The sequence below is a fragment of the Helicoverpa zea genome, chromosome 20, assembly GCF_022581195.2.
Source record: "Helicoverpa zea isolate HzStark_Cry1AcR chromosome 20, ilHelZeax1.1, whole genome shotgun sequence".
Taxonomy (NCBI): Eukaryota; Metazoa; Arthropoda; class Insecta; order Lepidoptera; family Noctuidae; genus Helicoverpa; species Helicoverpa zea.
The window spans coordinates 5337304-5365285 of NC_061471.1; the positions used below are offsets into that span (position 1 = coordinate 5337304).

The 27982-nt window shown below is 44.8% G+C and overlaps 1 protein-coding gene across 1 annotated transcript; it reads right to left on the reverse strand.

The window, feature by feature from the left end:
- Positions 1 to 1247: 1247 nt before the first annotated feature.
- On the reverse strand, positions 1248 to 27982 carry LOC124640066. The gene is made up of 2 exons (XM_047177669.1): positions 27690 to 27982; positions 1248 to 5289 (listed from the first exon to the last, which is right to left on the reverse strand). The coding sequence occupies exons 1-2, from the start codon at positions 27711 to 27713 to the stop codon at positions 4552 to 4554; spliced, it is 762 nt and encodes a 253-aa protein (XP_047033625.1). The 5' UTR covers positions 27714 to 27982; the 3' UTR covers positions 1248 to 4551.

The following is a 27982-nucleotide window of genomic DNA, read 5'->3' on the forward strand; positions in this document are numbered from 1 at the left end:
CTATCGCTGAGTATCTTAGGCTATAGTTTATCCGGGATCGAGTAGTAGTTCTCACGGAATACGGGTGAAACCGCGGGAAAACAGCCAGTAGGTAGTTTTATAAAGTGGATATACTGCACTAATCGTAGTTATATCGTTAGAGTCCATCTTATTAACGAAACGCACATTTTAGAATATTGGAGATCTCGTAATATCTATTTCTATAGAATAAAGCCTTTGACCAAACTGTTATCACGGATAGTTAAAAATGGTGTTATAGGATTGGGTAAAGTGCGCGAAGAAGATCTGTGCTTTTTTATCCGAGAGCGGTATTTGGTACCCCCCTTGTTTATATGATGCAGGTGAAACCACGCTAAATTGCTAGTGCTTTATATATATTTTTCTTTTTTAGCATTCACGGTTCTGTGTACCTTGTTATTACGAACTCGCTATCAACCTCGACTCGAGTTTACTGTTGATAATCGATTCTTTTCTTCGTGTAACTGAAAATTGCAGTTGAAAATATTATACCTATAAAAAATATTGTGAAAAGAGCTTATATCGGATAATGACGTCCCTTATGTTACATGGCGTAGTAATGAGCTATCATTTTCTTATTAGTTGTTTTCAATTCATTGGAATAATTTTAATAAGTTTTCTTTATTACAGAATTATTTGGTAGTTGCGTCTATATCTATTGTATTCTAACCTAGCTCAGATCTGTTAACATTCTCATATTTATAACAATATTAAAAATCTGTAAAGTTTATCGTTTGTTTGCTTCAACCAGTTTATCTCAAGAGATAGGTACTGGACCAACGTGGAAAATTCTTTCAGGGCCAATATAACGCTGTCTCGGCCCTCTTATCCAGGTGCGGGAAGCTGTTCACACTGGACGGGAGGAAATCACTGGTGAGCAGACTTGGATATGATCATCTCACCACCATTTTATTTATATACTTACTATCTACCTACCTTTTTCCAGCTCACTTTAGGAGTAATCTATTCTTCAAGTTTTTCCCTGCGGTGAATAGAGTATATCCAAATCCAGTTTCTCGTGCTTTCTATTTACTCCTCCTTTTAATGTGTTTTGGTTTTGTGTATTTTCATTGTTTATGTGAAAATATGTTTGATGTTTCTCTTTTTTAGAAAAATTTCTTAACTGACTTCCCAAAACGGAGGTCGTTCTCAATTCAGATATTTGTGTAAGTATAGGGTGTGTTCGTGTAACAAATAAAATGGGGTTAAAGCAGAATAAAAGTCTAAGATTCTTCAACAGTAAATATTTATTATAAAAATTGCTTTTATAGCCACATTTCTGTTTCTATAATATATATAATATTTATGTTCATTCTTTGTGCCATTGTTTCACAAAATTATTCCTGTTCTTGTTATTTTCGATACAACGGCTTAAACAATAATATATTACAATTATATATCTTACATTAGACAAACCGAGAAACGACTTTGAGACACTCTTAACATGAGGAACGATTTAACAATTCGATGTGCAATATGAGCCCCTTCAAAATGGTTTTCTCAATTTTCTAACGAGAGTATTCTTTCTAAAATATATTCACAATAGTTTCAATAAAAATCCTGTCATTTTTGGTAACCAATGGCAATGAAAAACACTAAGGAAAATACACTTATACAATGTAGTCGTAAAGTTACGTATGAAAACGTTGCCAATGTTTCTTTGAAACGTTTGCAACGGCGTTAAGACGGATGCGACAAGGAGTCTACCTGCCATCATAATTATTGCTGGAGTCACGACACAGTGCGCGGCTAGTCGCGCGACCGCGCTCGCATGTGCGTGCGACCCGCGGCCGCGCGACCGTCCGCCTCCGCGCCGTGTGCGCCGGCGCACCGTGGCGAGCCGGCCTCACAACACAAACGATAACAGTTAAGGAGTATTAAATACAATTTAGGGTAGGGCCCACCACATAGTTTTGTACAAAATTTTACAATGAAGTAGTACATGCGATTATGGTATTCATTCACTGACAAGCCGACCTGAAAGTCGGTTATTTTATGAAAATGACAGGATAAAGAAGTTTCTGTACCTACATTATATTGCAAGCATTCACTGGTTCGTATTCCCGACACACAAGTTCAAACGACACTAATTGAAATATTTAAGGAGGTTGACTGAAAGTTTCGACTAATTAGATTTAAGTACTTTCAAAAAATTAAGTGATACTCTACTTATATGTCGGGAATACAAAGCATCCTCAAAAATGTTAGTACAAATATAGAGTAAAATGTAATAGGTAGGTACAAGTGAAACAGGGCAATTTGCCGGAGAGTCGCTAACTTACTTAAGTAAACCATCACAACCAACCATACGGACATCATCAACAAAAAATCTAACGCGAAATAACCCATAAAATAAAATAGATTGAGCTGATCATTCAGTTACTCAGTGCATCACTTATGAGTTTAGAACCCAAAATTATAACTAAACGTTGTTCATGTATATTTATTGGTCTGTACTGGCGATAAAATTTTGTGACATCTTATTATATTAATAATGCATAATTATGTAACTTGTAAATCTGTACTTGTTGAGTGTATTGGACAGAATAGAGGTCGTAATATACAACAGGGCGGCGGTACGGGCTCCCGGGCCCGAGCGGTGAGACGAGCTACCCGACAATCCACATCGATATCAATAAAATTATTACTTTACATAATATATTTACAACGGGCGCGATCACCACGCCATAATGCCCATCTCCGTATATAATATGTACACTAAATTTAAGAACATAGAGTTTTCTCTCATTAGCTACCGAATCACAATTCAAATATTTGAGTAATTGACAACGGTGGACAAACATGCGCCGGAGCACTAATGCATCTTATTATTGAAATTTGTACTTTGCTCTATTAAAAGTCGTGCTAGGTATGTTTGGTCCATGCAGTCACAGATCCGCGGCTCGCGCGGGCGCGTGGCGGCAGGCGCAGTGGGCGACGGCCTCAGGGTAGCAGGCAAGAATCAACCAATAGCACGAAATGATCAGAGATCAGGGGAACTCAGCAACGACAAGGTGAGCCGTCGGCCACCAGCCTGTCGCCTGCGGGCGAGCGCGCAGCGTCACACAACCCGATGTTACTAATGAGAGAACGTATCATCCAGGAAAGTACTTCGTCCAGTCGACTTGGTTTCGAAGACATTGTTCGTTACCAGTCTCTGTTTAGAAACGACGGGTTGTTCAACTTTCAGACTATTTTTACAATAATTCAACTGGTTTATTACACTTCAAATCTCAATGCATTTACAGAGTCCATCAACGAACTAACTTTGACTATCGAAAACCTAATCTGATACATTCGGATGCCCCCTAACAATTACACTTTAGTACAAAACTAGAAGGTAATGTGTCCAATAAATTAAATGATTGTTCTAATTAGTTTTAATTACGTATTAGGAACTGCAGTTCACTGTTAGTAGAGTAAATAAACTATTCGATGAGACGTTTTACAGTTATTTTGATTATGTCTAAATGAAAGACCTTAATGGCTATTTATAAAGTTAAAACTGATCGTTAGAAGGCATCCGAATCAATGGACAGAAATCTCAATTCCGAAATATGAGTGATTTAAGTACCTACAGCCACGGTTCAGTCATGTATTACAAATTCCAATTATTCAAATGCACGATTCCTGTAATCATGAAACTTTCATAGTCACAGCTGGTAAGGCTCAATTAATTGACATCCAGTTACGTGTGAGCCTGGCTGTGTGGTGGATGTGGAACTTATGAAAGTTCATCAGTTACGTTAAGTACTAAGGTACTAGCTATTACAATTTGTTCAGCATTGTTCGCGTAGCGCAGCAGTACGACTGCACTGTGCACAACACAGCAAGACGCGCTTGTCAAACGGCACATGTCCACACATTACTATTAATACGACACGCCGAAGCCTGTCCGCGGAGTGCGCTCCAAGTTCACCACTCGCTGACCACTCACTCAAGCACAGAACTGTCTCGCACCACAACTGGCTGGGAGCGCACTTCACCAGACAAACCTCTGTCGAGTCAACATAACCCATAATAAAACTAAAGTCATACTCGTTGTTCCGGTACATTTCAATGAAAATATCAAGACAGAAATAATTTTAAATTGTCACTTTTCTTCTTCTGGTCAACGAAATAAATATAGTTATTTTACCTAATTAATTACATAATAATTTCAACAAAATTTCAAACACCTGAGTTTTAATTTAAACGATAATAACGTCATTAGCTAAGTCACTTATTCATTCGGTTTGGAATTCACTTAAAGAAAATAAAACTATCAAAAATAACTCGGCTCGCATTTAAGTCCTGCGTCACGTCCGAAGCTAGCACCTTCCCTTTTGCAATTACATAATACTAACTACTGACTGCGTGTATGCGTCGCGACGCGGCGGCGCGCGAGGCGCCGGGCGGCGCGGCGCGTCCGACTAGAGTTCCGCGCGGCCGCACGCGCGAGCCGGCCGCGCGGCCCGCCTCACCGCGCGGCGCGGCTCGCGCTATCACAGGCGCTCAGTGGGGCGCGGGCGACTCCTGCCCGCGCGCCGTGCACTAACTCGTCGGCACCAGCAGCCGCACGAAGCTGTCCTCGCTCCAGCCCCAGTCGTCGGGCCACGCGTCCTCGGGGGGGTCGAGCGCCGACCTCGACGACAGGCTCAGCACGGAGCCCCAGTCGATGGTGCGCTGCTCCTCGTCGCCGTAGCCGGAGTCTCGGTCCGGCGGCGGCGGCGCGGGGAAGGGGGTGGCGCGTCCGGCCGCCGGGTCGCGAGCGCTCAGCAGCTCGCAGCGGGCTACGCCGCCGGCTACGCACGCCGGCTCGAAGGGCGCCTCCTCGACACTTTCGCGCTCCATCTCGCGTTCGATGCCGCGGAGCGTATTGCACACGAGGACTGAGCGCCGCAGCGAAGGGTCCGCCGTCTGGCGCAGGCGCGCTAACTTGAGTGCGCAAAGATTCATCATCTTGAACCGCCTCTCGCGGTAGCAGCGGCGCGAGGCACAGCGGCCGGCCGCGCGACCGTCGCAGCAGGCCCGCGCGGCGGCTCCGCCCAGCTCCAAGTAAGACTTGCCGTTCTCGGCACGGATGGTGTCGTGCGCGCCGCACCAGCCGCCGCACCAGCGCCGGCGGCACGCCCGCCTCTCCTCCTCCTCTGAGCGCCAGCAGTCTCCGCCGCCCGCGCCGGCGGCCACGGCCTCTAGCCGCGCGATCGAGTCTTCCCAGCGCGCGACTTTGCCGCCGCCCTCACACGGGGAGCCGGCGCGCCGCTTGGCGCCGCACCCGCCGCCCGAGCCCTGCAAATACACAAACAACACGGTTACTCATTGCATTCCAATTATTATACGCATGCGAACTTGTGCCATGACATTTTATGTTATTATTGTTGAAAAATTATCTAATAAATTCGATATATACCATCACAAATATTCAAATAGTTCGTAATGACAGTGACATTTTTGATATGGACGTTTAATTTTTAAGAAAGTATTTTAGTGTAAGTTCTTATGTTGATTCGTACAAATTGAGGAATAACTCGAAATCTAGTGAGTACGTAACGCTCGGCTGGGCACCGCGCGGCGCGGTAGTGTGTGGACGCGGATGTGAGGCGGAGAGACTCGCAGGCCGCACCACAATGGTGCGTGGGCGCTGCCTCGAAGCCAGGCGGAGCCGCGCGCCGCCACTCTCTCACTGCCACAAGTACCGTAAGCTGAGACGCGTTATGCACTCCACGGAAAACTAATCGAAATCGTTACTAAACTAATCTGTTTTTCGATACATCTTATATGCCCTTATTCCGTAATTTATGCTGTTCCTATCATAATACTACCAATGGGTATTTTGTCTTGATATGATTTAGTCAAGTAGGAACCTACAATTTATCAATATGACCTATGTATCTATTGCTTTCTTCTTAAGTAAGTCAGCTTCAGTTTACCTATGGAATTTAGGCTTAGTATCATCTCATATCTAGTTTTTACTCGCCCGATTCATACATCTACATATATATCTGGGAGGTAATAAGAACAGAAATAAAAAGCGGGTGAGATAAAACTAGGGATGAGATGGCAATAAACAGGAATTTATCGAAAGCTCTTATTATGTCAAACAATTTAATTTATATTTAACTGGTTCGTACTTTGTCAGTTAACTAAAAATTCTACGTAGATAGTTCCTTAAGCATACAAGACAAAAGATATTTAACATTTAATAAAAGCCCAACACGACAGTCCATGGTTCTATGTTAGTAATTCTTTAATTCGAATCAGCACAACGCATGGAATGTTCCCATCAGCGCCCAGTTCGGTACAGTAACAGACGGCATACAAAGGTACCTGGTAGGGTGGTCGGAGCTCTATTGTGCTCCGACCCTACTCAGTTTTTTTAGCGGCAATGTACCGGGGAGCAGCCCCTAGCGCGGCTCAGGTAGGGCTCCGCGCACCCGCCGGGATATCGGACCCCTCTACCAGAGCGCATTCTTTTCACTCGAAAAGACTACGCACAATAAAAATAGCAAATGCAAGTTGTCGGTTCTTCTATCAGACTATCAACCAGCCATGCAGTGCTGGACTTAGCGTACAAACTTAATAGTGTCCTTATCTCCACATTTAACTTGAATAACATGCTATCATGTTAGCAGCTGCAGTGTCGCGTTGCTAAATGACGGACGTGCGGCAAGCGCGTTGACTTTTACCGCACTAACGCATAATTTTTCGAATTATCTTTTAACGATACATTGCCACTTTCGTTAGTGGACAACGTGAAATTTTTCAATGCATGCGACCACCGGACAGCATGCGAGGCGATGCACACGTTCGTATAAAAAATAAACTAGTGAGTGGGCAAGTCCAGGAGGCGGCAGATGCCTCCGCACCTGCCGCTACAATTAGGAGGCACACGCGTTTTGCAAAACCTGCCTAGATATATACCTATCCTAGCCTTTATATAGACAACTCTCATGCATTACACAAATTATAACATTTAATGAAAATTACACGGTTGCTTTAGACGTTTTGCCTTCGAAAAATTATTCTAGCCTATTAAAATATTAAATAATGATAAATCAAGCAGAATCGCCAGTTATATTCATATTGTCCATTTATATTCATATTGTCTATTTTGACGAAAAATAGATCTACCAAATAGCAAAAAACCGCTTGGTGTGTAGTGGAGTGCTGAACGAATTCACAATAAAAGCCAACAACGCATGATCGGTTAGTAGGTTAGTTGCGAGCTGCGGCTGTCAGTGTTGCGCCGTCCGACCGTCGCCTGCCGTTGCGTTGACTCAGCGTCCACTCATCGCAACGCTGCAAATAATCACTTTGCGTCACCCCTTTATCGCTCCGCGGAAAACGTGCCGCCTCAGTGTACAGCGCGATTACTGCGCGCCTCTACACTTCTACACCTACTGTTCATTACAGAAAAATTATAAGCGAGCGCGACGAGTTTTCAATATGCAGAAATACCTAGATAATATCTAGCGTGAGGTTGTATCACGCGGCGCCCGCGAGCGCTATATGTATGTAGCAGTGTCGTCGCCAGCGCTGGCGCTCATGAAAATAAATTTAGTAAATGACGTTGGCGCTCGGCGTTGCCACTCTGTGCCTCTGGAACGCGGCTGCGCGCCGTTGCCGCTCCGCTCGCTCTTTCTAATCTTGTCGTAAAGTTCTTTTTCTGATGCGCAGCGCGTCGCTCGTTCTCTCCGCTCGAAACTTGGAAACGTCAGACGTTTATTTTATCGCTAGTCTCGGATATGCGGCATTTTATAACCGTACCGCTCGCTATAGCGCCGAGGCGAGGAGTTAGTGCTTATTCAAAATAACAACCATAAAGAATTCTACTATATGCTTCGAGAAGTCATAGTCGTCGACGAGTCATCTAAGCGGCGTCGTTATAGCCCCACTCGCTCGAGGAGGTAGGAAAAGTTCGGTCGGCGAGGCGAGTCGAACGGAGACTTTCTATGGCATTGTGGAGACCAAATAGACGGCGGCACGGCAACGGCATTGCCTCACAGCGCCACAGCCATGTCGAGCGGCGCGCGGGTCGCGGGGGCGGCGCGCGGGGCGCGGGGGCGGGGCGCGCGTCTGTGTGCACGTGCAGCACACAGGCGCAGCTCGTATCTAGCGTACAGCTACCTACGCTCAGCCGCGCCACTCCGCCAGCGTTATATTATATAGCCAGCTATAAAGCGGGGTAGATAGCTTGGGGTGTTCTGTGCCACGTTATGGGGTCGCTCTACCCACATGAGAAAATACGATGCCGCCGTTATGCGTCAGACAGACGCTATGGGAATTTTAAGCTATGGAATAATGGAATTTCTTGGCGTTGCATTTTTTATTTTAGTAATGTTTCTATATTAAAAAGTAAGACTGTAGATACATAATCCAAGTCGTGTTTAAAAAACAAAGATTTTTAAATTAAGACGTGGGTAGTTAGAGGCAAATAAATAGCTTTTATATTTCAGCGATGTTTCAGGCGAGTCGTGACATTTCCCCGCCCACGTGTTTAACGTTTAACTTTCGTGTTTGTGCGTGGAATACATCGATGGCTGTATAAATAACGATTGTTTACGACGCCACGGTCATAACATCGTAGTAGATTTTTATTTCATTTTTTCGTTCATTCATGAAACAGCGGTGAGAACAGGCAGAGCTATGCAGTTTGCAGTATCGAGCCGATTCAATGACCGATTAAACCATTAACGCTCCTTTTCAGTACAATAGGCCACGTGACCGGCGGCGGTGGTAATTTCATTCATCTCAGAAGGGCGGTTTGTTGTGGACCTGCTCGCTGCAATCGAGATTAGAGATCGTAAACACTTCACTTTGTTCAAATGTTTGCGTATTGTTTCAATGGGACTTTTTGTGTGCGGGGTGTGAATTATTGTGACCTTTGCGAGCGAGGAAATGGTTTTTTTCGTGAATTCTCTTATCCACGATCTTTGGCATACGTTTTTTTTTATATAAAAGTGACTTTTTGTGGATTATGAACGTGATTTTTTGTAGGCAGATATGTAGAGCTGTGCTACATTGTCAAACAACCTGCTCGGAGACAGTAAATTGTCCAAAAAGTCGGAGACTATCGTGGCGTGGCAGTGTGCACGGTCGGCACCACGGGCCGCGGCACGAAGGTAGCCTCGCCTGTCGCAGCGCCAGGGCTGTGCCAATCATCACCAGACATACCTCCAGCACAGAAACGCAAGCTATGCACGTCTCTGGCTCGGAACAACACCTTCACTTTTATCCTCATTCTAGTACCCTCAAAAGACAATAATCCCACGAAAATACTGTATTTTACGATGCGATAAACTTGCAAATTTCAACGGCAGCATGAGTGGAAGGAATGATAAAAATAAAATATGTAGTGTCGGTATGGTCGCGCTCGCAGCCCTGGCTGGCACGCACATTTCCGTGAGCGGAGAGCGGCGAGCGGCGAGGCCGCGCGCACATGTGTGCGCAGTGTGCGCACACGGCGCGGCTGTGTGCGTGCGCCAACCAGTCCCACATCCTGTTTCGTGCCTTCGTGGGCCGGCGCTCGCGCAGCTTCGACTCGCCGTGCTTCTGTCGAGCTTTTTATTTCACGCCTCTGGCTACTGCTCACCCGAACACGATTGATTTTAACAGTAGTTGTGTAATCCAATTTTTTGCCAAACACCTAACCGTAACAAATGGTAGCTTTCATGTCATGTTTGAATTACGATTTATTGACAGAATGTGCTTTTACGCCAATTTTAATTGGATATGTGTACATGATGGAGTAGAATCTTTACTCCGTGTTATAGGACATGTCTTGATAGTTGATACTGAACCTACCCAGGTTCTCGGAAGGGACTCTACCTAACGTTCTGTCAGTCATATCTACTTTTTATAGAAAAGTCATACGTTACCATCCATTTAAAGTAAGCGAAAAATCGTATAAACTGACGTCACAACTTTTTCAATCCACTCTCAAGAAAGATGCATTAACAGCTATCTCGCGGCATAAAGGCGCTTTGTACGATGACAGATCCGTTGAAAGGCTTCACAAAAAGCTCATAATCTATGCGCACCGTTATACAAGTGTCAATAGTCAAATAATTTCAAGGTGACGACGGAAAAAAATGAACAGTTGAAGAGCAAACAAAAGGAATCCCTCAGGAATGTGATCCCGCATAAAAAGAGAGGGAATCCCGAAACGCATTGTTTACAGTGAGCGCGTGCGAGCCGACGCGTTATGCGTTTATTATGATGAGCGTGGTCCGCTGCGAGCTGTGACCACTCGATGCAATGAAAGGGAAAATTTGTAGTTTTTGTCGGTAGAGCGCGAGATGACGCACGCTTCCCCGAACACGGCCGGCCGGCACCCGCTCCGCCATCGGAATGTCGGCTCCTCCGAGCTGCCTCCTGCGACATGCCTCCCTACGCGACCAGCCTCCCGAGCCTAACTGTATCACGCAACCCATTCGTGCAAACTACATGTGACCAGCACGCAGCACTGCCGCATGTGCCGCGGTATTACTGTTTCAAGTTGTGAAGGCATCGCGACGCGAAAACGTACTGTTCGTTCCACTAACAAACTCCGACAGTCTTCAGAAAACATTTAATTCGTAGCTATTCTCGGAAAAGGATTAAACGCGACGGATGAGATTAACGTGGTGCCATTGTCAATGAGCAAATGAAAAGTGCATCTGACGTGAAGCGATTGCGCGTTGTGCGACACACACGGGGCCAGTTCAAGGCACTGTTGCTCAGCTAACACTGACATTGTTAGACTTGGTGCATTCCGTACGGTATAAATCACGCGGATCCGCAGGGGTGGAGTTTATATCGCGCTCTGTCGAGATAATAAATCAGGTGGCGGCGTACGCGGGCAGATAATGACGTCACTGGCACGTATCTCGGAGAATCCCCGGAAGAGAGCGAATAAAATATAAATGTCACGTAGCGATCAGCTGTTGGGCGGTGCGAGCGTGACGGCGGCGGCGGGCCCGCGCCGCAACGATACGCATAACGACGCCGCAATAAAACTTATTTTTATGTTTTTCGCTCACAATGGCCGCGCGAAGGTCGAGCTATCTAAATGGGTCAATACACTCTGCGTAGTACGAGCGGCGAACACGTGCTCCCGCGTTTGTAAATAGCGAGATATCGGCCGATTGTTGCAGTGATTAATGGGGGCGCGTAATGACTCGGCGCCGGCCGCCCGCGCCCGCGCCGCTCGCTAATATGCTCATTCATCGCTTCGACACTATTATTATTTGCGGGCCGGAGATGGTTTTGTTCGCATTCCGACAATCGATGCGACGACATTAGGGCGACGGCCAATGTCAAGGCTGCACTTGCTATGCGCCCGCCCGCCGGCCCTGCTCAATGCTAATTGTCTACGAGCTCACTCGACCCCGTTATGCCAATTTACTGAACACAACTCTTGTAAGTGGGTTTGTACTCCGCGGTGCAGTCGTGCACACTACTCACTCCGAACATACCTTTACAAGTACGAATCATGCACTGATAAGTAGCGTTACTCAGATCAAATCAACAAAAAAAAAATCATTTCATTCTGTTTGAAAACATATTACTTGCCTATGTGTTAGAATGTTGCTGATATTATAAATTTTGTAATAGGTACATACTTTATCATTGTCTAGTTACTTCTATTAAGCTAAAGTTGGCCGTATTACAAATCCTGATCTAAGAAAAAAGAACTTTAGACTGTAGATAGAGAGAGCTACATGAGTAAGTTTTACCTACGAACTATGAAGGCACTTTGGTTTCGAGTAGTATTACAATACAGTTGTAACGGTAGGTGTGTCTGTGGTTTGATGAGGAGCTAAGGATGTAGCGTCTGTGTGATGTATGCGGACGTCATCGACAGACGGCGATAAGGGCGAGGTCACGGCTATCAATGGAGACATCTCCATACGCGCACGTGGCTGCCGGCCACGACATCTCGCGCCCATTCACTATGAAGACGCCCCCGCGGCCCTCCGCGAGCCCCCCGCCGCCTCACCCCCGCCCGCGCCCGCGCACACCACCCCGCACCCTCCGCGGTGCATCTATGCAACAAGTTAGGGCACAGGTTTGTCTTGTAAGGAGCCCGAAAGAAGACGAGTCACTTCGCAGTCCCAGCCTAATGCTATGCGTTGCTCACAGCCCCTTATCCCATCCAAATCACTTTCGATTACTCGCAGAGATCTCAAATTGCATTATTCTTTATTTCGATATGTAACAAAGACCTAACGCTAAACTAGAGCGTAAAGGGTTTTTCGTAGCAAATATACGTAGTCTACAAGGTACGTCTACGAGACGTAGCACACATTAACACCGTAGCAGCGTAGGCGTAGGCCAAACATTTCACATAAAATGTTTTACAATAATTGGTAAAATCAGCAGCACCATTATATGTAACGCAATTCAAATAAAGTTCTCGTAAAACATGGCGGTTCAAACACATTTTCCAGCTTCGTGATGCCCAATTAAATATGGATGTGATTGAAAAACGCGTGTCCGGTAACGAGCGTGTACATAATTGGTGGGCGGCCGGGGCAGGCCCGGAGTGACCCAGTTGCCGTTGCCTGGCGACCCGGGGCTGCGCCCTCCCCCGCGCCGCCCGCCACCCCCGCCCCCGCACTAAATAACCTGCCCGAAACCGACACCTTAGCAAAGGTCGTTCAACCGTCACAGAGGCAGTTGCTCTCGCCATTTTTAACCCGAAGTGCATGCATCACGCCTGACGACTACCCCTGCACCACCCAAAAATCTTTAAATAACTATAATCATTATTACGGATCAGATATTCACCACAATATTCTGAAAAATCGTGAAAATCTGTCATTAATTAGCAATCCTTTTTGTTCATTGCGAATATTTTTGTGTTGAAAATTGTAGAGACCATTGCGTTTTAATTAGTGGTAAACCTACTTTACGTACACTTGATGCCACAGCAACAATAATTGTAGCTATATATTTACATCGAGCGAGTCGAACTACGGTCGAGCTTATTATTAGTTTCAAAGGTCGTAAAGCATGTCTAATTAGCATTGATAAACTCAGGAAACTAAACTGATGTTTGGTTGATTGCAGTGTAGGAATATGAGGAGATGGGCAGCCGAGCTGACACCGCCGAGCAAACTAAACAGAATTATTTACTTTAAACTCTTAACTTCGAATGTTTTTTGTTGAGTGGAATAGAAAAAGCTGCGAGCGAATAAACTTAATTGTTATAAGCCGCGTTTGCCGACTGCCACCCCCGCAAGTCGTGAGAGGGCGAGGGGGCGCCGAACACAGTTGTATTTCTCCGAACTTGTGCTAAATTTCACTTTCTCTGAAGACGTTGTGCGTAGACTTAGCCACCCACCACGTCCCCGTCCTCTCTCAAACTTTACTAAATAGTTTCGACACTACTAAGTGCCGATCTTCTTTAAACGCAGTGTATCTCTGACACCGTGATGCATACATACAGGTTCCGATTCATATCGCCATGATATTTCACGAAAGTCATCCCACTCTACTTTTTATGAAACAGCAATGCTGTCGAATATGTATCTTCTATGAGAACGCTTTCCACCCTCTGTGAGATGTCGTTATCTTAGCGAACCCTAACCGAGTAAAACATAAAAAACGTTAGTCAAAAAAGTCCTTCCACTCACAAAAACTCTGCTGCCTCCTCGCCCTCTGAAGTTATAAAACGCTGAAGGCGAGTAAGGCGAGCTGAGCGGCTTGCGATCTTATTACTCGGCATTAGAGTCGAATTTGCTGGAACTACCCTTTGCACACCAGCAAGCAGCGCCTGAAAGGCGAGCCTCGTGTGCTCGCCTTTCAGCGCAGCGTGGCAGCTTTAGCAAAATGAAAGCCGACTCGCTCTTAATTCACAAGCACATAGACACGGCGTACGGACGTCGATAGCACCCCCTGCGCCGCCCACCGCCCGCCGCCTCCACACGCCGGGCATAAATAAGGGGGGCGAACTCGGGTTAACAAGAGAGTGAGTGCCCTCCCTCGCACCAATGCTAGAAGGGAGAATTAAGGGGGCTGCGGCGAAGGACGAATTAAGGAGATGAGAGAGCACACGCTCTCTAGACGCGCCACCTCGCACCAGCAGGGAATTAGAGGAGAGCACGCCGGCACTGCGACATGCCACACCGACTTATTCTTTTTTGTTTGCAGTTTGCTATAGCTTTCGTGCTTTCCCAAAGTTTAGGATCGTACCTTATTTAAAATTATAGGTACATTACTATTGATTTGCAGAGAACTCTATTGTGCTAGGCTAGCTAAAAGTAGAAAAAAACTTAGAGCTTGATGCGCCGCCCTCATAGCCACCTCCGAGGTTCGTGACGTCACTGCTGCGTTTTCAAAGCACGTGAGCCACTTCGTCACATAAATTACAAACTATATCCCACAGGACTTAAGGTTTGTTTTCGACGAAATTGCTGGTGCTTCTTTGTCTTGCTCCGCTGAAGCGAGCGAAAATGTTCTTTATTTGTATGCAGGGAAAGCTGGGTTTTGTGAAGTCGGATCGTAATGATCTTGGGAAGAGGGTGGGTATAAATTTTCCATGGGGGCAGACGGGGCGACGTCGCGCGAGGGCGCCGCTGAGTCACGGCGGCGGCGGTGCGGCGTCGGCGGGGAAGGGGGGGGGGGGACGTGCCTCCGAACATATTGTAAGTATCTACCACTCACATGTCACAAAGTTTTCTCCGCATCGGGAAACTTTGTTAACGTCAACGGAGCACGTGGCCTTGCCGATATTATACATAATTGCTGCACGAGTTTCCCGCTCAACATGTGACAACTTACTTTCACACTTAGTTCGGATAAAAACTAGTATATAGATGAACGAACACATGTTACGATGCTAGTGCAGATTTCAGTGAAGCCGATGTAAATAGTGGTTTTGTTAAAGTTGATAGTGCATTTGATTATCGTGTTTCATGACTCATGACGGACTGTTACTTGTAATATCCGTGTTATTGAACTTGTGCTAGATCATCGTGCGTCGATATCTATTGAACCGCGATATCATGTTCCATTTGGACATTTGCATTTCTTTCGTCAAGTCTTTTTGTGCAGGTGTTACTTTTAAAGTCTCCGCAATCGTCAGCACATATTGTGAAACGCCGCAGGATTGAACTGAACACTGAACATATAATAATTGTGAGCCATATCTTTAGTCGTGCAATCGGCTCACATCGGCCCGTCACCTTGAAGGCTGATAACGTGCCTGTAGTGTGATAAGAGCCGATACCGCCGACCCGAACAGCGCGCTGCACACTATCTTATATCCATATGCTTTAAACATATTATTCTATTGACATTGGAAAACTTTGATTTCATAATTCCTTATCTCATAAGCTTCAGAAGAACGTTCGATATGAAATAGGAATTTGTTCAAGCTTAAAGTGTGAAACAATTAGGTACTTCCAAATCCGTAATATAGGTAATTACACTGATTAAGTGTTCCTGAAATCGCACAATCTAATCGGTATTCGAATTAATTTATACCTATTTGTAGTTTTTTTCCTTACAGCTTTTGGTGGCAAGAGTTGGTTTTGCTTTGTTTCGATTTTTTTTTTTAGTTTCTGTATACGCAACTACTATCTTTTGAGCAGAAGTCAACTTAGAAATAATTAATAGTCGATATTCAAAACATGATTAAGTTGTGCGGACATAAACATGAAGTTGTTTTTAGCGAAGTTTTCCGGGCGGAGTTGGCGGCACGTCGAGTTCTCTCCGACGTCGTGTAGCATCGCTCGAGCGGGCGCCCACAATGCTCGCTGTGAAGATCGGCCGCTGTTGCCAATTACATTATGTACAGCGAGCGCGGCGAGGGGCGGGGGGAACCTTATATAAAGCCCTCCCCCTCCAAGCCTTGGAAACTCACAGGTTATAAAGCGCGGGAATGAGTTTTCGCGCGAAAACTTTATCGCAAAAGCTCGTGCGCTGAGCGAAGCTTTTTCACAAGCTTAGCCTAGTTCGACGACATCAGCGCTTAGGATTCATTTTACGATTCGAAACTTTTTTTATACCTACTTATATGAATTAATGAAACGTATTTACATCTTCATAATGGCATGATTTGATGACGTTTCATAAGATGACTGGAATTCATGAAGCTACCTCTACAAACCTTTAGTTACAGAAATCTTTGCGGCCTTTTCTTTTTGCATTGACTTATGATTTTCGTATTTTTTAATTAAGACCTTTGCTTTGAAGTTGTTCTGTAAATACATTGCATCCTAACAGTCGAATAAAGCACGAAACAAAAGTCAGGGGCGACCCTCCTGCCGGTCGCGAGGGAGAGCACAAAGACCGACTCCCAATTCAGTAACGAGTCCCGGGTCCCGGGTCCGTTAGCTCATCGCCAACTTAGCTGAGGGGCCCGGGAAACTTTGCCGCCTGATGAGATGGCTAACAAAGGACTTTTATTCGACGTCATCAGGTAAATGAAGCAGTGACAACACTAGAGCTGCGTCAGTTTCATTTGGTGTGTTGGGTCGATAAATCAATATGAGAGTAAGGTCAACATCGGCGGCAGCAGCGGGTCGCCGGCGGCGGCGGTGCGAGCCGGCTCGGCAGCCGCAGGCCGCAGCTCGCCGCGACCAGTGCCGATGCTGTTTTGCATAAGTAATGACCGCCGCCGCCGCCGCCCCGCGCCCCCGGCTCCCCCCGTAGGCCTATCGATTGCGGCGGCGCGGGGCGGGCCGCATCGCCGTAATTGTCACACTGAGCGAGCTGAATTTCACTCCACCCTCGCGTTATCGACCTTACTACCCCCGCATAAAACCCACTCTCCGCCGGCAAGAATTACTGATTGAATACCAAATGCGTTATAGTCCGCTCTAAGTTTGGAGGCGGCTCGTAATAGAGCCTTCGAAGAGTCTATGACAGAGCTTAATTAGACAGGCGTGCGATGGCACCGAATGGATTTTACTTGTTCGATATTTCAGTGCGAATTAAAGCACAAATTGTTGGGACTGAATTAAAGTACTTAAAATTAGTGGACGGTGAACTGTATCGCGACAACCTTCAGCGCGAGCGTGAGCGTACTGTGTTTGTGCGACACATTAGCGAGCACTCGCAGTCGCGACAGATAAATGTGATCATTCGTCGACTACTCAGCATAGCAGACTGCTAAGCAACTGGTAAACTTCAATATAAAGTAAATAAGTAATGTTAACGGAAAGTGCTATAGCTTATAATGGATGAAGAGTGTGCGAGGTGCACCGGGGAGAGTCGACAGCGCTCACGCACGCCTGTCGCACGCAGAGAACAATAATTCCGTATCGTTTCGCGCGGCAGAGCGTGCGACGTCGCATCGTATGTATTAATAGTCGTCGTCTAGGCGAGCGCCGTTTTTTAGCGCACCAGCAACGACGAAAGTATGGAGAAAGTGGCGCGTTGACGTCACTCACACACGCGCAGCACACGCGTGCCATACGCTCGCGCTTGAAGACAACGTGACAGGCCGCCGCTCTCTGTGCTCGATACAGTCTTGCTACACGCCGCAGTTGCAACACCGCTCCGTATGAGAAATACGACGGCAGCAACGCTGATACGCGGTGTCCCCTCTCGACACGTTCACTTGCTCAACTTAAATGCCTTTAAAAAATACATCCGTTCAAGCTCACATCGTCATCATATTCTGGATAAGTATAGCGCCACACTCGCCATGACGAAAGATATTGGGCGTTCCCCAATCTTGTGTCAATTGGTTCTTATAGGGGCGCTTGCGCTTCGTAACTGTATGCGGGTAAACTATCTGCTCAAGGCTGATTGTTACGAGACTGTTCGACTTTGAGTTCCAGTGAATGCAAAATAATGCCCCATAAAACGAGCACCTGTTTCGGTAGGAACGCGTGGATAACCGAACAAAGGACTTGTCGTCTCACAAACACGATTCTTTATTGCGGGCCATTGCAGTTGTCATTGTCGATTGGTTACGAGCGAAAATCGCCATTGTTAACGGTACATGACATAACTCGGCTCGTGCCCACGCGATCACAACATCTCAAAGCATAATAGTGAGAAAACAAATAAAGAAAGAGTAATGATCATCGACGAGAGAGACGTTAGCTAAACAACGGTCGCACGCGAGTGGCTCGCGAGCGACCCGACGTGTACTAGACTCGGAACTAGATTAAATTGAGATCAAACGTGGTTCATTCATAATCTGATCACAACGCCGGTAAACGTAGTAAGTTTATAGAGGCTTTAGTTCAGCGGTTAGTCGGCTTAACCGTGAGCCGAGCGCGCGGCCGCGCCGCCCGCGGCGAACAATTAATTAAATAAAGTGCAAGATGAAAAGGAAAACGACCGCCGCCGATCAGCTGATCTGTGATTGATGCGCACATCATCGCACCCCACTGCACGCAGCTTACACACCAACCGGTTGAGGACCGTTATTATTAAAAAAAACCTTGTTTATTTACGATTCGACGCAGATTATATCGTGTATCAATTAAGGTTCGCATGCTCGACAACCTGCACCCTGATGTTGTAACACAAACCTGTCGCTACTTTTTAACTAATTTGCAAAAAAAGGGTCGAACACATGACAAGTACCTATGTTTCTTCGTCAGACAAAATAAATGAGTAGGCAATACGCATCCGATGTTAATAGAACAGCAAATAAACAAAGCAGCGACCTCGAATACTTAAAAAAGTGAAAGAAAATGTGTAATAAATATAACTTCATCACTTTTTTCATTGCCAAAAAAGAGCTGTAAGTGGTGACGTCACTAGCCGGGTGGGGTGGAGGATTAGGACGACGGGTGGGGGCGACACGGGGGTGCGGGCCAACCCTCGCCGCACCGCCCCTACCACTGTCACTCGACTCGATTTAATAATGTACAAAGCAACTATTTGTAAGTGCACTTTCCAAATAAACAATCTGAAGCTAAAATCCTTTGTCATGTTCTCGAAAATAAAACTTAACTGAATTCCACTTTTCATTACTAAAGAATTGCTGTCGTTTCGAACTTCAAATAACAAACATCGTAAGCAAATTAGACATAACTGGTAGAGGACGACTTCTAAGTATATCAAAATACGAAAATTGACAGAGCGCACATTTAAAAAGTTTTCGTTCGAGTTAGATTCGAGTGGACAGGATCAGATGGTACGGCACATCAAAGAGACGGGATGGGGTGGGTTGGGGGACGCCTCCCCGCCCGATGGGGAATATGGTGAACACACACATACGCGACTACATTACTGTAATTATCCAATTATTAAAAAATGTATGACTATGCATTTAATTACTTGCTATTGGGTTAGCGACACCAGTAAGATAAAGTTATTTATACAACTGTTATGGAAGTCATTACTGTTAATGGAAAAGGACTGTTACGCTCTTTTGTGATGAGTAAAGTTTCAAATGAAAACTCTTGAGTTGATCCTCATAATTTCTCGCAGCAGGAATGCTGAAACTCTGTATTCTTAATTGGCAAAGGAAAGCTTGTATCTGGTTCCTCTGATCAGTGTTTGATACTTTGACATCGAACATTTTACGGTACTTTTAGCTACGAATTTTCGACATCGTAGCCTTTGCTAGGAAGGTTGCCAAAGGACCTTTCTTTATCAACGTGAATTTCAGCAACGGTATTTGGGGCATATAAACATGCTCCAAATAACGTGAATAGGATTTGTTATTTACGAGATCTTATTGTCATGCATCGTCTGCCGAAACATAGAAACAATCAAAAGCCATGTACATAAAGTTCCATTCTAAAACCGAAACTAATAAATCAGTAGATAAAGAAGAATACGCAGAACGTAGAGTGGAACCCCCCTTTGCGGCTGATTACGAGCGAGCTACCAAATAAGAATGAATTTTTAATGAGCACCCACCCCCGGCCGCTGCCTCTTCCGAACAGTACGCACTTAGGAGATTAGTCCCGAGAGCGTTCCAGTTAACTCGCTAACAACCAGCAGTACACCGGCTCAAATAATATCAGCACTCGAACATACTCCCATGTACTACTTGATTTTCATGATCTTTTGTGACTCGAGACAATACCATATCGAGATCATCAGAACCAGAATAAAGACTATAAAGCAAGCATTGAGTGGTTACACTTGTTACACGTATGTATTTGTAAAATTCATTCACGTAAACGTTGATACATCTGAGCGTTACGACATTGAGAGACAGGTAGCAGATAAAGACGACCCAGCCGTAAAGCAATAAAGTGATAAGACGACGACCCCACAAAACAATAACAATGTAAATACCGTTTTATAGTGTAAACAAAAAGTACAATAAATGTGTTTCGTAGACGGCTACGTCAGTAGTGCGTCACGGGCGACGTCACGAGCGGAAGTCCGCACTAGATATATTTACTGTAGGCGTGCACCGCAGCCGCCGGCGCCGGGACGGGTTCAATGTCGAGTCGCGACTATCTATCGCCCATCAATCACCGCTCGCCGCTCGAACACCCGCTACCAAAGGACGCGACCGCGATCTACACTTTCCTCCCCGACTCGACTCGAACTCATCCGCCGCAATCGCGCATCGCAGCGAAAACACACCGGATTACAGCACTCTCGGCGTTGCGATAACATCGCACCGGTACGCGCGTGATAATAGTTTGTTGTTATAGCTGTAGTAATAGTAATCCACCTGTCTTCGATTTGCAGATATGAATCGAATCGATTGTCACGGTCGGTCGGGTGGTACATTATCATTTTCATTCATGGATTGATAGAAGTGTGTAATTGGATATCGGAACACGTCGATATAGATTGTGCGTGACCGGGTGAGTGCAGTGGTGCAGCGGCCCGCACCGGGAGCAAGGCCGGCGCTGTTTACAAACTTCCGTCACGACTCACGGGCACTTGTCACTCGCGCCGCCGCTCCTCGCCCGACGCACACGTGTCTACGCAAATAATAGCGAGCCCTCACAGTTGACATTGTCCCACTTCGAGCGACTGCCCGCCCGTCTAGACTTGAGATACGATCACCGTCGATACGCTCGTTACTAACAGTTTGCATTCGTAACTGTCTCAATGTGAGCGCTGCACCACGCGCGATCGCTCAAATACGAGGTGCCTTAAGCCCGTGTACGACTATGAGATACACGGCGCTACAGATAGTATTCTTAAATTTAGAAGGCATGCACCCTTGTTGTAAGTGGTGCCCTACGCGGGGTGAGAACGAGGGTGAATGCAGTAGGGTGGCGCAGCTCCCTCGGCCCGTCACCCCCCGGTGCACAGTAGGCGCGTAGTAACTGCAATAACGGAGCAGTGAAAGTGTCGCGGGGCGCTTCAACCGTCAATGGGTGAAGACTTTACTCCCTTCACCCCGCCGTCTTGTGCTCAAACTTGTAGCTAATAGTACGATCTTCCTAGTGTCGGTCGCCGCACACATGTTTGTGTTCACAATAAACAATGTTGATGTTGAAAGTTTCTCGTGGAGCACGCAAACGAGCGGCGACCTGGGACGTTACACTACTGCTTGATGATCACAAGAACTTGAGCGTGTCGGCTCATTGCAGAGCTGTGACGTGTGCGTTTGCACATGATGCGCGGTCGATCAGTGGCCGATCGAGTATGTAAAGCGTCCGCGAGACGCGGCTGGACACCGGCGGCGACAAGCAAAAGCAAATAAACAAGCGGAACGAGTACGTCGTCATTATCTCGAGTCATGAATGAAACGGAACGTAAATTGAAATGTATCGCGTGCCATAATCCGCGCGCATTAATCTCACTCAAACGCCGATGATTGCGTAACAGCGAGCACAACAAACGGCTCAAGTTCATTGATCCACTTAATGTCTGCGCTAAATGTGTCGTTGTTGAATGTCAAAACATTGTTACATAATTATCGGCGTATGCGTGAGGTGCGCGCGCGCCTACGCCCCGCGCCGGACCGCCACTTCCGACTGCGATCGGTGATCACCCGCGATACGTCACCATGTTTATTTATGAGCTTATGATTATAAAATGACGTTTACAACATTCTGATATCGTTGACCGGTTGCCGTATAATAATAACATTCATTCATTTATAAGTGATTAATGGTTGCTACCTACGAAATAGATTTGTAGTAGTATATAATAAAGCTATTATCATAATTATAAACAAGATTTTACGCTACTTGCTGGCTGTAGTAAAACATTATTTACAAACATTCGAAGCCAAATCAAAATTACACCTTTGTTTTGCTTTCCAACGTTTTTGTTCGGGCGTATCTAAAGATTTTTTTGCTACGATTACCGATATTTTGTAGATGATATCAGCTGACTACACGACCTGTATAAATATTTTCTCTATTCGTGAATACCTCACATACAATATATAAAATTTCGTAACTCTTTATATTTACAAGAGTATTTATAGCAATAGCGCGCAGTATCGCAGACTGAGTGATATGTTTTCATAGCAAAGCTAGTTAAATTAATAAAATGATTTTGTCGGAATAGTGAAATAATAACACAACGTGAATGTAGTGAGGCCCACCGGCGTGAGAGCGTGTCACGCTGGGCGCCCGCAACCTCACACGCGGCGATCGTTTCAGATGCTCGCTGCAAAACTTTAAGAGTTATTATACTTGTTTAACTTTCGCCGCGTGCCGAACTTGACCGTCAAAACAAGATTGCAATAAAAACATCACTCTTATACAATGACGTGAATTTACATAAATTATTGGCGGCGGCACGTCTCGCTGCTGTCCGCCGCGACTCGCGCCGCTTGTTTACTCAGATGCAATGTTTACATAGCCATCACACCAAACTGAAGGGTTCAACGACTCATATTGTTTTATTGCCAGACGTAATTGGGTCGCGGAGCGGCATTGGGGCCATGGGACGTATATTTAGAGCGTGGAAGAGACACTCCGCGAATGCCAAAGATATTATTATCCTCCCCTACGCCTGATCATTGCCCGGAGCTCGCTATCGGTAACTGTAGCTAAAAATTACAATTAGCGAAATAATATGAACAAATAAAAATTCCCAATTCCCTATCATCATATCACGCCGAAACATTAAGCGAAGATAAGATTGCGATACTTTAAGTACCGTAATCTGATATTTTAATATGATTAGTCAGGTAGATTTGCACAAATGTACAGTTGTGAAAAACCAAATGTATTATGATACGATTTAAAGGAAACGAGGAAGCCGGCACGTGCCAGTGAATGCATCTCAAACGCGACAATAAGCTCTCAACAAAAAATGGTAAACAAACAATGTTCGGCGGCCCAATATAACAGTAATAATAAAAATAGTGGCGAGCATTGAATTCGGTGCACCTGACATTCGCATATATTTTTTCTAAACAGGTGTCGGCGTCATTGAGCGCGCATGTCGATGCCCTATATTATTGTATGTCTTTCAAGTTCATTGAGTCACACAATGGCCATATAATTGGTCGTTAGCGTATGTCAAAACACGTCGGCGCGGTTCATAATGCTTTACATAATTAGGCTCGTTTGCATAAGCGATTATTATGCGTGTCTTCGCCGATGACGTCGGCACCGCTATGGCTAATTCATTCATTTGTTTATGAGTTTACTATTACTTTTACTCCACGTGGTCGATTGTTTACAATGCGAGCGTGAATTTAACGGCAAATGTGTAATAAAAGTTGTTATTATTACGCGGTGTGCTTAAGGAGGAGCGGCTCATTGTGACGTTGATTCATAATGCGCCTGATACACTGTTTGTTTACATACATGTTTATTTAACGTGCGTGGAGTGAGGTTACAATCTGTACCGTATATGGCGACTATTTACATAGTTACGGTGCTGTAACTTAATGCGAGAAATGGAGACGTTCAACGTGATTTCAATATGACTGACCGACCATATCGCTCTCATTTTCAACTTCTAATACTTAGCACAAAAGGCTGTCATTTGCAGTTTTAATTAGAGAAGGTTTTTACTTGTTATTTGCATTAACTTTTTTCGCACATGATTAGGATCTAACGGGAGCTATAATGTCGTAGCGCGCGTAGCAAAAAACTGCTACGAAATTACGCATGCAGCCCATTAATGCTACGAAATCATCACAAAAACTGCTTAGTGTTAGAACATTACGTAGCTTACAAAACTTGTCATTCTCTGCGATTATAATAATACATGACGTTCATAGATACGCAAAGAGACTCAAGAATTCTACAATACACGGTCCGTTCGATTCTGTATCGAGTGCTATTGTCTTAAAAATAAATAATGAAATACCTCATAATGACGACGTTTGTTCCCTACAATCCGACGGAAGACGCCCAACTGCGCCGGACAGACGGGCCGCATGTGCATTGTATATAGTTTTTAGAAACCGGATTGTTCTTACATGCAATCTTCCAGCTACCCGTCGATTGTACCGGCTGCGGGTCACACTTCCCGGATAGTTATTTTGGGATTTTGAGTTGTTTTTTGACCGTTTCTGTTTTGATAGTCTAATTCCAAAATGCGTCCAGCAAGCATATTTTGATGTGACGCTCTGCAAACTATTTGTATTCCCAACTAACACATATTTATTCTTCAGAAATCAAAATAACTGAGGTTTCAGTGCGTTTTGTTACTAAGTCAAATCACAATTACAAATCGAAACACTCAAACTCAGTATAAACAGAGTCTATAAAGACACGGCTGATCCTAACTTAATAAAGTCTTTAAGTTACACCAAATTGAAAAACGGAATCCATAAACAAACAACCCGAACCTATCAATAGAATAATATAAATGATGTTAAAACTACTAATCATAGCGGTTCGTTCGACCTATTACAATAACTTGTTGATCGCATTTTTTGCTTTGAGATGGCAATCTTATCAGCTGTCACTCGAGTTGGTCTTGACCGGGAGCCTCCTTCACACCCTATTTCACTATCGTTGGCTGTACTGGCCTAGTCATGGTGACTCGCACTTTTTGCGCCTTCTAATCATCCATAGTTTTTGTTAATAGACAAACGGATCGTTCACTTGAGCCGAGGTGAATAACATCGCGGATAAGAACCATTTATTATGGTAATATGTCATGTTTTGTGTATTGACTGTCATTTTTTTACGGATGCTGTTGTTCGTTTTTTTTTTTTGCAGAATACGGCAAAATTGTTATCGAAATACTACAGTTTATTGATATTTATTTTTGGTGATATTGTTTTTATATCTGTTAGTTGTGTATGACACTGATTTTGTAAGATTACTTTATTTACAGAAATTCATTGAAGAAGAAGTGAGCTAGAATCATATTGATATTTTTTTTTTCTAAAAAAAATACATAATCCATAATTGTATTTGGATCCAATCGCCGAATAATGCAAGACGACGGCGTTTGGTACTAAGAATGCCAGTAAGAAGGCACAAAATTACATATTTCCGACAAATGTTTGGTGAAACTAGTTTTGTTATAGCGTTTCTCATTAAAAAAGATAGTCTCGCCGCGACGGTAAGGCAGCAATCAACGATCGAACAAAACCGGGTATCGCATCTAGTTTATTACATTGGGTGGCCAAACTAGTTACTGCTAATTGTGTAGAAGAAGGAATTTAGACTCTATTCTTTGAGGGTTAAAGTCGAAAGTCGTTTGGGGATAGTTTGTGGAACTATATAAGTGCATAAGGGTAGTTTGTGCATAGTTTCTTAGCGCACGTGACTGCAACAAGTCGCATACCACGCTCCCCCACCCTCTAGGCCTACCACAAACAAGCTAGATACACAGCAATATATAGACTTCATCGACGGCATTTATCATATTTCAGGTTTAAAAATATATGCAGGATAAAAATAACATGGACAACACGTCATTTTTGTAATACAAGTTTATTTATAAGGCCATTATTTTTAGATTTTAGGGAACACGCTTTCTGCTCTATTGGTGAACGAAATTCTGAGAACAGATTCGGGACGAACACAGCTGACATTATTTTAACCCTTACGAGACATTGACAAAAATAAAGCTAATATTCGAATTTTGTTTCAGTATCTTTGGTTGGGACATTAGTTTCCAAAGATTCCACATAATGTTGGTTGAACAAAAGTTTTTTTCTTTTACTGTACACTGAAAATGTGCATATGAATAATGTATTTTGGGAGGATTCGAGCTCCGTAACAAAAGTTTTTAAGTGACACGAAGGACATCCACCTATATTTATGTAGTGCAAAGTTGATATCTATGTAGGCTTGAAATTACTACAAACCGTCAACAAAAGTTTGGTATATTTTCCTAAAATTCGTTGTCTAGACACAACTCAAGCTCCTATTGAGGTCAAAACTAACAAAAGAATTGGAAACTAGAGTGTAGTGAACTGTTCGTTTGTAGGCTGCGCACTCCATGCGATTATAAAGAAAGAACAGCAAAAATAGAGGAGCGAGCGCTGGACTCGCCAATGGCGATTCCAGTCGAGGAGTAAATCTCAATAAGTGGAATGGAGGAGGCGCTCTGGGCCGCTGCTGGGCGGGGCGCCCCAGCCGTCGCCATGGCAACGCGCCCCTAGCCGCTACCAGGAAAACCCACCAACCTCGGATCAGCCCGATTCGTTTATCGAGTAACTTTTCAAACAAGACCAAAACACAACTATTCAGTATTTTACCTCCAAGCGCAAACTTGGATATTTTTTCTGAATCATGTCTAATCGAAGGTCTTACAAAATCGACTAATGCTATACCAATGTCAGGTCCCTAGTACCATTGAGTATTACTCGCCGCAGTGGACTGGGCATGCATTTATTCATTAGATTGGAGTAAAAAGCACGGCGCATTGTAAAAGAGTCCAGTAATATCGCAGCAATATAGAAAGTAAAGTGCGTTAGCGCTGGCTGGCGATGGCGAGCCAACTCGCCGATAATTAATGTGGAGTCAGTGGAGTCGAGCGAGCGGGCGCCGCGCCGCCAGCCGAGCCGAGCGCACAAAAAACCCGCTCCGACACAAAAACACCCGCCGCCAGAACGAGACCGATCCATGCACCAGAGCGGGACAGCACCTACTACGTATTTGTGTGAGGAGTTCTCGCTCGCCTCGAGCGTCGCGCACTTATCGAGATTCGACTCGAATACCGCGCTTTGATTTAAAACTCCGCCGAATGCGCCCTTCTATCTATCACATGGCGTTTGACAGGTCGCCGGAAACGCGCCGACCTGTCACATTCGAAAAAAGGCGCGCGTCTTAAACTTTATGAATATTTTCAGAACGATTCAAGAAAAGTAATAAACCTTTGACTAAGACAATAGGCTAATGTATGACGAGAGAACGTTTCTGTGGTTGCACAATATTATTTTGCCTTTACACAGAAAAGTTAAGTAAATAAGAGAAGTTAATAAGATACACTTAAATAATGATAGTACAATCCGTATACAGTCACACAAAGAATGATGGAAATCCTATTCTAAAGAGTATTTTCTAAAAACTACGAAAACAATTTTTTTTTAGAGAACCCGAGGCTCTGTTACACTTGAACTGAGAAATTGAAACGAATATTCACATTGCGCCTACCGTCCTATAAAAGACTTAAACGTTGCTACCCACTTATAAAAATTCTCTAAGTTGCAAAATATTTTTACTTCACTTTATGTAAACTTGTATTTTACAAATGAATCGATATGAAACGATGCTCTTACTGACTAGATTTCGAGTTACTATACAATTTTAAACTTAGAAACAAATCCGTATTCAACACAAAAGCTAATACTGGGAACACAAGTCGAATATTTGAATTTAATGCAATACCTTCGCTGCCGCCTCACACAGCTCTTAATACGAGTAACTACGATGACTTACCTGGAAATCACTCCACATTTTCATTGGGATACACCATAGTTCCGATACGAAAACATCACACGATTCACGATAACAAACTGTCAAATGTGTCACAGCACGGCGTCACGTCACGAGCGAACTGGATGGTGGCCGAGCGCAGACTGGCGCGAGCGGCGAGCGGCGCGCGGCGGCCCCGCGGCACTTACGCCCTTCTGCCGCCGGCGCCCACCTGCGGCCTGCGAGCGCTGCCGAGCGCCCAGCGCCGAGGTCTTGCATGTGCTCAACTACACCTGGCTTGCTGCAGCCATGCTTAC